This window comes from Herpailurus yagouaroundi, unplaced genomic scaffold, assembly GCF_014898765.1.
Source record: "Herpailurus yagouaroundi ecotype Mexico unplaced genomic scaffold, PumYag 141, whole genome shotgun sequence".
NCBI lineage: Eukaryota > Metazoa > Chordata > Mammalia > Carnivora > Felidae > Herpailurus > Herpailurus yagouaroundi.
This window is the reverse complement of record NW_024412396.1, coordinates 65,757,015-65,769,965: the sequence shown is the minus strand read 5'-3', so window position 1 is coordinate 65,769,965 and position 12,951 is coordinate 65,757,015. Positions and strand designations below refer to the sequence as shown.

Sequence of the window (12,951 nt, the reverse complement as noted above, 5' to 3'; positions counted from 1 at the left end):
TCAGCCGTAGCAATCTCTTACTCGACACATCCCCAAAGGCAAGGGAATTAAAAGCAAAAGTGAATTACTGGGACCTTATGAAGATAAAAAGCTTCTGCACAGCAAAGGAAACAACCAACAAAACTAAAAGGCAACCAACGGAATGGGAAAAGATATTTGCAAATGACATATCGGACAAAGGGCTAGTATCCAAAATCTATAAAGAGCTCACCAAACTCCACACCCAAAAAACAAATAACCCAGTGAAGAAATGGGCAGAAAACATGAATAGACACTTCTCTAAAGTAGACATCCGGATGGCCAACAGGCACATGAAAAGATGCTCAACGTCGCTCCTTATCATGGAAATACAAATCAAAACCACACTCAGATATCACCTCACGCCAGTCAGAGTGGCCAAAATGAACAAATCAGGAGACTATAGATGCTGGAGAGGATGTGGAGACACGGGAACCCTCTTGCACTGTTGGTGGGAATGCAAATTGGTGCAGCCGCTCTGGAAAGCAGTGTGGAGGTTCCTCAGAAAATTAAAAATAGACCCCAATGTTTATAGCAGCACTCTCAACAATAGCCAAATTATGGAAAGAGCCTAAATGTCCATCAACTGATGAATGGATAAAGAAATTGTGGTTTATATACACAATGGAATACTACGTGGCAATGAGAAAAAATGAAACATGGCCTTTTGTAGCAACGTGGATGGAACTGGAGAGTGTGATGCTAAGTGAAATAAGCCATACAGAGAAAGACAGATACCGTATGGTTTCACTCTTATGTGGATCCTGAGAAACTTAACAGAAACCCATGGCGGAGGGGAAGGAAAAAAAAAAAAAAAAGATGTTAGAGTGGGAGAGAGCCAAAGCATAAGAGACTGTTGAGAACTGAGAGCAAACTGAGGGTTGATGGGGGGTGGGAGGGAGGAGAGGGTGGGTGATGGGTATTGAGGAGGGCACCTTTTGGGATGAGCACTGGGTGTTGTATGGAAACCAATTTGACAATAAATTTCATATATTAAAAAAAAATAAAATAAAAATAAAAAAAAAGACTTCTTAGGAAGGGGGAATAAAAACAACAACAACAATAACAATAATAATAAAAGAGGTTCAAAAATAAATAAATAAATAAATAAATAAAAGATTAATTATTACAAAGATGCTCCTCCTCACCTGTAATTCTTTAAAAATAATAATAAGAAGAATTCCTATGCCTAAATTTCACAGTTAACATAACTATACAATTCTAAGACTATTGATAAGCAAGCGCTTGTCAGGTCACACAGAACAAAAAAAAAAAGAGAGAATGATCAATAATCTATTGCTTGAACCATACCATCGGTCTGCTAATGTTTCTGAATCACCATAAAATTTAGGCAGAAGACAGACTCTTTGCTTAAAAGACATGAAACTACAGGGGCGCCTGGGTCCTTGGTCAGTTAAGTGCCTGACTTCGGCTCAGGTCATGATCTCACGGTCTGTGAGTTCAAGCCCCGCGTCGGGCTCTGTGCTGACTGCTCAGAGCCTGGAGCCTGTTTTGGATTCTGTGTCTCCCTCTCTCTCTGCCCCTCCCCTGTTCATACTCTGTCTCTCTCTGTCTCAAAAATAAATAAACGTTAAAAAAAAAAATTAAAAAAAAAAAAGACATGAAACTATAATTCCCTAGCTAAAATTAAGCTTAACTATAAAATAAGTAATGTAGCTTAAAGGTACCTATGTTTGCCACTATTATTACATAGCAACAACTTTAATAAGATGATAAGCACATAAAATTAAAAATGGTGAAAAATGGTCACTAGGAATCAAATGTGACCAATAAAGGTATTTTAATGGCACAAAAGTTTAGGGAAGGAGAGCAGTAAACTAACACTTAGTGAACACCTGGCATTGAGCCAGCCAGCACCTTACCAATTTCCAGGTGAATCATCTCTGTTATCACAACCACCCAGGCAACTATTATGATTATTCTTCTTACGTAGGTAAGAAACAGAAAGGTTAGGTAACTTGCCTAGGGCCACACAACTAGTTTGGCAGAAGAGCTGTGATTTAAATCTACATCTGTTTGGCTCCTAAACCCACAATCTTTTCAGGTTATCCACTGAAGTATAGATTGATTCATAATCTAATTCTTTTTTTTTTTTTTAAGAGAGAGCGAGAGAGCACGCAAGAGCAGGGGAGAGGGGCAGAGGGAGAGAGAGAGAGAGAGAGAGATTATCTTAAGTAGGTGCCACACTCAGCCCAGAGCCCGATGCAGGGCTCGATCCCACGACCCTGGGATCATGACCTGAGCCAAAATCAAGAGTAAGAAATTCAATCGACTGAGCCACCCAGGCACCCCTCGTAATCCATTTCTTTACAAAATACTTTAGAAGGATTTTGATCATAAAAACCAACCCAATTTGGCTTTTTCTCTCTGCTCTCATGTGTGGAAAGCCTATTAGAATTAATCTGCAACACTTCTCCAAAGAAGACATCCAGACGGCCAACCGACACATGAAAAAATGCTCAACATCACTCATCATCAGGGAAATACAAATCAAAACCACCATGAGATACCACCTTATACCTGTCAGGATGGCTAACATTAACAACTCGGGCAACAACAGATGTTGGTGAGGATGCAGAGAAAGAGGATCTCTTTTGCACTGTTGGTGGGAATGCAAGCTGGTGCAGCCACTCTGGAAAACAGTATGGAGGTTCCTCAAAAAACTAAAAATAGAACTACTTTACGGCCCAGCAATTGCACTGCTAGGCATTTATCCATGGGACACAGGTGTGCTGTTTCAAAGGGACACATGCACCACCAAGTTTATAGCAGCACTATCAACAATAGCCAAAGTATGGAAAGAGTCCAAATGTCCATCAATGGATGAATGGATAAAGAAGATGTGGTATATCTATACAATGGAGTATTACTCGGCAATCAAAAAGAAGGAAATCTTGCCATTTGCAACCACGTGGATGGAACTGGAAGCTATTATGCTAAGTGAAATTAGTCAGAGAAAGACAAAAATCATATGACTTCACTCATATGAGAACTTTAAGAGACAAAACAGATGAACATAAGGGAAGGGAAATAAAAATAATATAAAAACAGGGAAGGGGACAAAACAGAAGAGACTCATAAAGATGGAGAACAAACTGAGGGTTGCTGGAGGGGTGGTGGGAAGGGGGATGGGCTAAATGGGTAAAGGGCACTAAGGAATCTACTCCTGAAATCATTGTTGCACTAGATTCTAACTAATTTGGATGTAAATTTTAAAAAATTAAAAATAAAATTAAAAAAAAAAGTCTGCAAAAGTGAAACAGAATTCAAATCAGCTCCACATTTATAACAAACTTGCACATGAGTTGCGAGCCTTTTTCCAAAGTGTTTTCATACGTATTGATTCACTTTATCATCACAACATCCCTGTGATGGGAAGTTAATGCTAGCATCATTCTGGAGATGAGGTATCAACCATGTGAGATGCCTAACACCACACAGCACATTTACAAGTGAAGCTGAAACTAGGATCTATATGTCCTGACGCTGTCTATTGATCTTCCCATCACAACCTTCTGCCTTCAGGTGCAAAAGATAAGAATTTCTATACCTGAGGCAGCACTCTCTCCATACTTTTTTCTTAAGTTACACAAAATACCATAGTTTCTATGTCAGTAATAGACCATGCCTTGATGTTTTCTTCCTACTCTATAAGATCAAATTATGCAAGTAAAAACAATTCTAAGGTATAATCATCATTCATTTCTTTGATTCTCTCCATAATCATCATGCTGAAATGACAATTTAAATCACAGCACATGAATATAGCAAGTGATTCCATTATAATCCTGAAAATCTACAGCCTAAAACAGTGCAAGCAAATTCCATTCGTACAATACGTTAAAAGAATCTAGTATTAGGTAAGATTGAACTTACATATAGCCATTGGTAGAAAAGATGTGCTAAGATATTCAATAATATCCTTGTGCAGAAATGGAGGAAAGGTAGCTAACGTTGATATCATCGTGTAGGGCAAAGTACTCAGAATATCATCATTGAGAAAGGGTAGCAAACATGTAGTTGTATAAAATATCGACTGTCCAAGATCTACAAAACAAAAGTGAGTAATCAGTCACTGAATATTTTGCCATTTAACAAAATATGCCAATTCTATATTTTTAGTTCTTATGAACTGGTTTAAATTGAAAACAGCTTTGCTCCCTTCTTATTAAGAGCTCTGAAACATAATGCTCAGTAGAGTGCATAGACAGTATATTTGTTCAATAAATGACTGGTGAATAACTGCATTAAGAAATATAAATATCGATTTCATGAGCTTTTCCTCAACCCTCTATCAATCTTCAGTAACACTGGGTATTCCTATTATTCCTTGATTTTAGAAACTAAAAGCACTTTCCACGTGATCATGAATCCTAAAATGTTGTCTAGCATTCTTACCATCATTACATTTTACACAAAGTAACTGTGGCACAAAGATGTTACATTATTTACCCAACGGAAGTTTTAGCAAAGTCAAGGGCAGGACCGGAAATAAAGCCAGGCTATCCCTGCCCCATCAACCAAAAAGCACAGTCTTCCTACATCTGGAGTGTTGAGCAATGAGGGAACATGCATCTTCCAGTACAGCAGCATATTCCGCAGGTGCCAAAGAAAGGAAGCTGTAAATTGATGTTGTGTGGCCCTGTGCATTCAGTTATCAGTTATCACAGAAGGATGTACTACCTAGTGGTAATCTTCCTATCAACATCTTTAAATGGGGAGAGGAAGAGTACCTACCTCACTTCTAGAAGGACTGTTAAGAGGCTTAAATGAGATTAATATAGAGTGCTTAACACAGCACATAATGTGTGCTCCACAAGTATGGCCATTGTTAAATATATTAATAGTGTTACTATTATTACCTGCACAAGGAGCAAAAATAAAGGACATTCAAAAAAACCCATAACTATTTAGCTTTAGAATGCATGTACACCAAATCCCAATATACTGAATATATCTTTCTGTTTTTAAGTAGGCTTCATGCCCATCGCAGAGCCCAACACAGGGCTTGAACTCACACCCCTGAGATCAAGACCTGAGCTGAGACCAAGAGTTGGGTGTTTAACCAACTGAGCCACTCAGACACCTCTACTGAATATATCTTTTGATACTTCTGGATCTCCCAATTTGTGTGTCATCAGTCAGGACTTGACAAGGAAGATATGGGTCACTTTCCTGTCCACTATAAAAGAAAATTATTGGGTTTGTTTGTTTCGCAGCAGATTTACCTTCTTAGTGCAATTTTGATGCCTAATGTTATTTCCAACTATCATGGAATTAACCTGCCATCTCAACAAGCACATCAACTGACAACAGAGAGGATGAGGCCACCTGCACGCTGGTGAGTGAGGGTCAGTCAACCTTGGCCTCAAGCTGATAAGACGTAAAAGTCATAGGTTGTTTTACTAAGAATTAAATGAGGCTGTGCATAAAGGACACCTTAGTTGCATTGTAACGTAGTTACAGAACATTAGTGTTGAAAGGGGCCTGAGAGCCAATCTGGAATATCTTTCAAGTAAGGAAACTGAGGCCCGGAGAAGGAAAGTGAGGGTCCAAGATCGCCTGACAGCTGGTAGCTGAACTGTGTCAAGAATGTAGCTCTCACCAGTGCACAGCCCTTCCCCACGTGGAGACACCGCCTCGAGCCCTGGAACGGTAGTTCACACGCTCAGTACACAAAAGAGTCACCCAGAGAGCTCAGTAAAAATTTGGATCCCCAGGACACACCCTTCAGCGACTCTTATTCCTAAATCCCAGTGTGGGACCCAGAATTCCATATTCAAGCTCCCTCAGTGATTCCAGTGTTGTTAGGAAACACTGCTGAACTGCTTTTTTTTACCTCTAAGGGAGAGTCTAGTTTTTTCCTCTCTTCTAAGAACAGAGAACACAGTCTACAGATAACAGTGAAGAGTAAAGTCGCAACATAGTTGTAGGTAAAAAGCAAATATATACATCATTCCCCCTGAAATTGTTGTAATTTAACACAGTTAAATTGCAGTTAAATGGATTGTGAGTTATCAAACTGAATGCTTTTTATCTTAATAAAGGGGCTCTAACACAGTGGCCCACCCCAGGACCAGGCAGGTCTACAGTGACCTCAGGACAGGTTGTCACAAAGGAAAAGTACTGATGAGACCACCACCACAGTAAGCTCTGGCAGTCTTATGTTCAGAGAGTCATCTCTTTGAAATTCTGAGTGGGTACAGGGATCACAGTAAAAGTGACTGGGCTTAAAACAACTACAAAGTTACACAACAAGCAAATTTACAAATTTCTACATTTTTTTATATTCACTATAATACAGAACTGTAAATATAAGAAAAAAAAACAAATTCAACAATCATTATTTCATCATTTTTAAGAAAGTAGGTTTTTTTTAATTTTCTAATTAGGAACACATCTTAATAAACCATTAAGCATTCTCTTAGGAGAGCTAGCTGCAAGTAAAGGGCGAAATAACTCCCACAACTCACTCATTTCCCAAATTCCAGTTTTTCTATACAGTGAAACTTTGGGTATCGTACTTCCAGAGACCAAATTATCAGTGTTTTCAAGTTAAAATGCTGTTCTAACCAATGTTTTAAACATTCATTCTCTGGAAAAATCCCTTTTCTTACTGCATGGTTTTCCATTTGATTCTCACAAATATAATACTGAATAGTTAAACAAGAGATATTGTACTCCTTTTTATGGGTTAGAAAATGGTAAGCAAGTGAGATCATGACATTGGCTAAAACACACTGTGGAAAGGGAAAGCGTTAGGCAAAGAAGCATGCTCTCAGGTCACTCTCCCGAAGCACCCCTAATAGTGTGTAGTATATGCCACATACAGCTTGTAGCAGCACCATATATCATACCGACCGCCAACACTTTGTAATAATAACCAGTGATCGCTGGTTAAATTTGGAAGAGTTCTTAGAGATTTATTCTTATCGAACCTCCCGGATTTAAAAGACAGGAAAAGTAAGTCCCAGGGAGATTCTGTGATTTGCCGCGAAAAATCACAGGATTAGTCAGTGGATTTCACGTGCCCTTCAGGCTCCATCTCTTACATTTTATGGGGGGCAGGTTTCTAAATCTTAGCCCACAAATCATAATTCCAACAAGCACCTCCATGATAAGCAGGTAAATTCCCAATACAGCTCTACTCGTCCTTCCAGCCCACTCCCCTCCAAATGTAGGCCGACCTGGGTAACATCCCTCTGGTCATAAATGAGCGAAAAATGACAGGATGGGAAAAGCCATAATTAAGTTTCCATATAAGAAGGGCTTTAGCCACACAAAGACCTTTTAAGCAATTTATTACAGTAACAACGGTCTCCAGCATCCATAAACATACACATACATTCTCAAAGATTTTGATTAAATGCTCACCGTGTTGGCCGTGCTGGAGTAAAGGAACTAGATCCAGAAGAGTCACCAAAGTCACGTAGAGGCCTTGATAGTCCAAAGAAGGGTAGTCTGACAAGTGAGCATCACGACTTTGCAGGCCGCGTTCAGAGGGAGCATCTCGCAGGACGCTGTAAAGGAGGGAGCGAGTAACAGTAGGGTTGATGGAACTGACCTGCGGTCTTAGAGATGGGGTGAGTGGGAATGGCACAGGAAAAAGACACATGGTCATGGGCACTGTCAAATTGGAGGCATCTTGGTTTTCCTTCTTCCCTGTGCGGGACAAAATGCTGTTGGGGGGACAAGGAAAAAAAAGAGACAACAAAGACACAAAGAACAGCACATTACATTGAAATGACACTCTAAAACAAATAATAAAACTCCAGATATATCCCACATAAGATGCAATTGCCACACCAGCAGTGTCTACACATCAAGTAGGGGTCACATAGCTTCGTGCTCAGAAATACCAATAATGCACGGTTTCTTTCGTGGAAATTGCATTGCATCTCATGTGTTATCTGGTTAGTAAGGAGCAAAAATATAAAAATGCATGTTTCAGTGCCAAACCCATGTTTTACAGCTTATCGGTTTGGTGAAGGAGAGGTTTCCTCGAAGGAAAAACAATGGTTTCATCTAATGAATTAGGGCTTTTATACTAATTAAAACAAGCTTTCAAGGCAAAAGAAGTTTTCAGCTAGACTGCCTTAATCGGGTAAACAAAAACCTGCAAAATATAGGTACGGCACTTGCAGAAACATGTTTTAGCAAAGAATAAACATGTGTGTTTATTAAGAAAGTCTTAAAAATCACATGTTTATTGCATCAAAATAATGTCTATATGTATATTATGATACTGTTTCATGACATTCTATCAGTATCATTTGAGATAATGAAGTTTAAACAGGCATATGAATTTAGAAATAATACATATTTCTAAAATGTTAGCTAAACTACATTGGAAAAGCTATAAAATAATATATAGTAGATGGTCCGTAGCATATGTTTGTGAACTAATGATAATGGTTATTTATGTGTGTTTTTTTTTAATTTTGCATGTTGGGGAGGAAACATTTTATTTTATGAATACAAACATTGGTTTATTAAATAGTTACCTTCAAAATTCTAAAGACTAGGCAAGCAGTATCTGCCATATAGCTGCACATCATACAATAGTATCTTATATATTACTGCTGCTACTTACGTTATTATTCAACAAAACTCACTAAAAACTAAAGGAAAGATAATTTAGAAAGTTAAAAAAAAAGTTTAATGGGAAGAAAAATAAACTCTAGAAATAAACTAGCTTTCTTTTAGTCTTCATTTTTTAAATAAAAGCCTTTTAGTAAAAGCAATAAAGCAGAAAACTTGTTAATTTAAAAATAGAAGAAATAACTGCTTGGCCAGATGTTTTAAGTTTTTAAAATTAGGTTTACTATTTATCATCAAAGACAATAGTTATACATTATAATGATAATCTCTGCTGCGCTTACAAAGTGCTTTTATATAGTACACTTATATGTGAATCAAAATAGATAACAATTTATAAATGTTTCATTACATAAAAATAACCTTGTTTTACACTCACTCTATGTGCATCAAACATTACTAAGTTCTTAGTTAATGATATTACATTTACAATTTTACAGTGGTGTGAAGAATTGGTTAGTGTCGAGCATGCTTGCTATTTCAAATTGACATTTATTTTTATTTACTCTTAGTGCAAAATATGTTACAATGTAAGAAAAATGACTACATGCTTTTTATTTTCCATGTGCCTAATTTACCTCGATTTCCTTTGTCTTCTGTTACCCAATGTCCAGGGAAAAACAATTAATAATAATAAAGATAATTTCAGAATAGTTATGTAATACTTCTTAGCAAGAAATAACTTAAGATTTAGTGTTGTTTTTTTTTTACTTTTAAAGGGATTAAATTAACCTTTTTTGTGTGTGATGTATTTATCTTAAAGTAAGATACATATACTTTATACTTTACAATGGGATAATATCAACATTCCAGTACCATCAGATTTTCCATCAGACTTTATAGTTTCCTCATATAACTTGATTATTCCTAAATGTACCACCTTTAAATGTTATGTTCTTGATAAGCCCAGTCACCAAAAATCTATTTGAATCCTGGAGGATTCTATCCCACTGAAAATTCCTTTAGAATCATAATGGATATAAGTTAGAAATACTATTTCCCAAATTTCAGTCCTAACCAAATTTCAGTAGTTAACCCTACTACCTACATCTTTTCAAAATTACAAGATGTGGATCTTCTAGAAGTGATATAGAAAAACATTTTGCCTTAGAGAATAAAATTAGCTACATGTCATATATTAATGCTATCCTTTAAATTAAGTACCGTTCTGTCATCAACTTTTCCTTGGTGGGGGAAATATAGCACATTATTTTTTTCGAGTATACTTCAGTATTGTTCCAAAGTTGGATATAGTTTAAGACACTAGTCAAATCAACTTTGGAGACTCCATTTTGGTATTTTTCCCTTCCTGTATATGTGGGGTTCCCAAATGATAGCAGCAACAAGTTCATACATGCAGGGAGGGAGAATGTCAGCATTGAAACAGTAAAACTTCTCTCTCACTGCCTCTAGATTTAATAAGTAGGTGAGGTTGAGGAAAAAAATGGCTGAAATGAATTATCCATGAAACCAGTTTTAAATTACCATTCATGTTTCAATGTAAGGAAATGTTTTCATTTGTGGTAAAACTTAAGAAGGGCTCATGAATCAATGTACAATGCATTGTGATTTTATGATGTTTTGTGAAGTTTATTCAGAAAAAAAGAAAAAAAAACTTATTTCCCCAACCAAACTGTCTAACTCGGGAATGATAAAACCATCTACCCCATCTAAAATTCTTTCCCAGAGGACTATACACCCAACCAAAAAGAACATTAAGAATGCCCTGCTCAGAAGAGTTTGACCCAGCAACCAACTTTTCACCTTTCCTTTTCCCTCCTGAGATCCTCTTTATCAAACGTTTACTTCCAACATCAAGAGGAACCAAGAGAAGACCCCTGTGGGTATGGAGAAAGATGAAAAGTTGCCCTGAGGTATTTATAGCACAAAAAATAATACATCAAATAAACTTTCTATAAGCTTATAAATTTTGACATCTTAGTTGAATCTATACACTAAATAAAATTTACTTTATCATGCAATACTCTAAAGCTACTCTGTGGACTTCAAATCAGTCATTGGAAGGTCTGTTTTCTTCCTAAGCAAGTAAAAATTACAATTCAACTAAGCTTATTGAACTGAGACTAGAATCCCTTTTAAAAAACATATCAAACATTTTCTAAAGAGTTAGCAGCAAGTAGTTTTCCCCAAAGATAATGATTGTTAAAAAGATTTTATGCACAAGCAGCTGGAATGGCACCAGAAGAGAGATCTGGGGGAAGGAATTCCAAAAGACTGCATGACATAGGAAGACTGGAAACCTTTAAATATTCTGCCAGGTAAGAGGCAAGATCCTTAAAGAAGAACTTAGATATTTTAAATATGGCCCCAGAATGCTTTCAATGTAAAATGGACAGACTCCTCTGTAGCAATGAGGGGGGGATTAAACTAGATGATCTTCATAGTTCCTTCTAATACTAAAAGCAAACAAAAAACTAAACTCTGAAGTTGTGTGTAAATTGTGTGTCTGTTCCCATACTTAGGTCCCTACTAAATTAAAATGAGTACAAGTTAGCACTCAGACAAAATTTTACCCAGTACCCCAGGTCACTGCTAGATGAAATAATGCTCTAGAAGGGTTACTGCAATGGATAAAATCTGGACCAAAGTCAACTCAATTCAACAAATATTTGTTGACCCTCTTCTAAGGACCAAACTCTGCTCTAGGCTCAAGGGTTAGTAAGCTGAATACCACGTAAGACTCATCTTCTACTAACCTAAAATTTAGGGAACCCCATGAACTACAATGTGAGTCTAATTAAGAGCTAAGTGAACAGATGTGGACTATTCAACCACTGATATAGTTAATTACGGTAACACATAATCTCTCCTCTCCTGTGGATTAAATTAATTGAAGTTAAACACCTAGGCTAATCTCTGCCTTTGGGAATATGTACAAAGTCTACTGAAATCAGTAAGAGTCACATGCCACACATGAATACCAGAGGACTATTCCTCTAAAAATGCAATTCTGACTCAAATGAAGCTGCTGGTACTTCAAGTTGCAGATTTTACTCAAAATAATAATAATTTTAACTTCCTTGAGAATATCCAAATAGACAGAGGGTTACTCTGAGAATTCGTCTCTAATTCTTTCTTCTTGTTTCTTTCCAAGAATCTGCATTCTGAAAGCAAGAAGTGCTTCTGAATGTAAAAGTCGTCTAAAATGCAAAGGGAACCCACTTGTTAGTGAGTAGAAACTCTGTCAATAATCTTGGACACCAAATACCTAGACCATCTTATCTGTCTTGAATTTTCTAATAGCATAAAGAAAATTAAGAAATATAAATATTATTATGGATATATATATATATCAACAGTGAAAGTGGTCATAGTTTGGTCCAATGTAGGACAATAGTTGTAAGTTCTATATTTCCAATAAACAAAAGAAATTAAAGAATTTTGCGTTGGGTTTTGTGGGGTTGTTGTCAGGGGTTTTTTTGGTGTTTTTATTTATTTTTGATTTTTGCTTTTTATTTTTTTAATGCTGAGGTAGGCAAAAAGAAGAAAGAAATTGCATTGGGTTCAGCCCAAGAGTTGAAACCTCTAAGCACTGAAGTTCAGCCTGTGACATGTTATGCTTCGTACTGTTTTCTTTCTTCTTCCTACTTCATGTGAGTGTGTCCTATAGGCTATCAACTCTGCTCTGACTTACTATCCACAACAAATTGCTAAGTGAGAGACAGCTAAAGCATCTGGGAATTAAAACACTATCCAGATCACCTCAAGTACAGCTCAATTTAACTTCCAAAAAGTTGGCAAATCTTTGCACTAAGCACAGCCTTTCCTCCCTTAATCTCAAGGAAAACCAAAACTATGCCAAGAACTCATAATGGATGTTGGTCTTCCCAAAGGCCAAACCCAAGTATTTACTAAAAGAAGTGTCTTTGCACCATGATAACTAGTAGTATGAGGGAGAAGCAATAGAGTGTAATTATTGAGAATATGCTGTGGATTAAAACCACCAGGGTCAAATCCAGGTTCCAATGCTGACTAGATAGGTGACTGAGCAATTTCTTTAACTGCTTTACGCTTTAGTTTCATTATCTGTAAAATAGGTATAATACTATATTTATTTCATATAATTATTATAAGGGATTAAATGAGATGACATGTATAGTTCTTAGAACAGTGTTTGACACATATAATTACTAGTATTATCATACAATATTGCTATGATAATGGTAGTTATTGTTAATACTACCATTAGAAGCAGCTGCTGATATTGTCTCCCTTGAAAATGGTGGAACTTAAGAAACACAACAGATGAACATAGGGTAAGAGAAGGAAAAATAAGATAAAAACAGAGAGTGA

The 12,951-nt window shown here is 36.8% G+C and overlaps 1 protein-coding gene across 23 annotated transcripts in view; it reads right to left on the bottom strand.

The window, feature by feature from the left end:
- UNC79 (unc-79 subunit of NALCN channel complex) overlaps positions 1-12,951 on the bottom strand; it is a 280,616-nt gene that overhangs the window by 211,706 nt on the left and 55,959 nt on the right. For 15 of the 23 annotated variants that reach the window (XM_040478092.1, XM_040478111.1, XM_040478098.1 and 12 more), the window contains 3 exons: positions 9,216-9,233; positions 7,414-7,718; positions 3,916-4,086 (listed from right to left, as the gene is read on the bottom strand). The exons of 1 other annotated variant lie outside the window; for it this stretch is intronic. In XM_040478092.1, coding sequence (XP_040334026.1) covers positions 3,916-4,086; positions 7,414-7,718; positions 9,216-9,233 — 494 coding nt within the window. The remainder of the gene's footprint in view (positions 1-3,915; positions 4,087-7,413; positions 7,719-9,215; positions 9,234-12,951) is intronic. 7 more of the 23 variants (XM_040478108.1, XM_040478109.1, XM_040478089.1 and 4 more) reach the window with 3 other exon arrangements.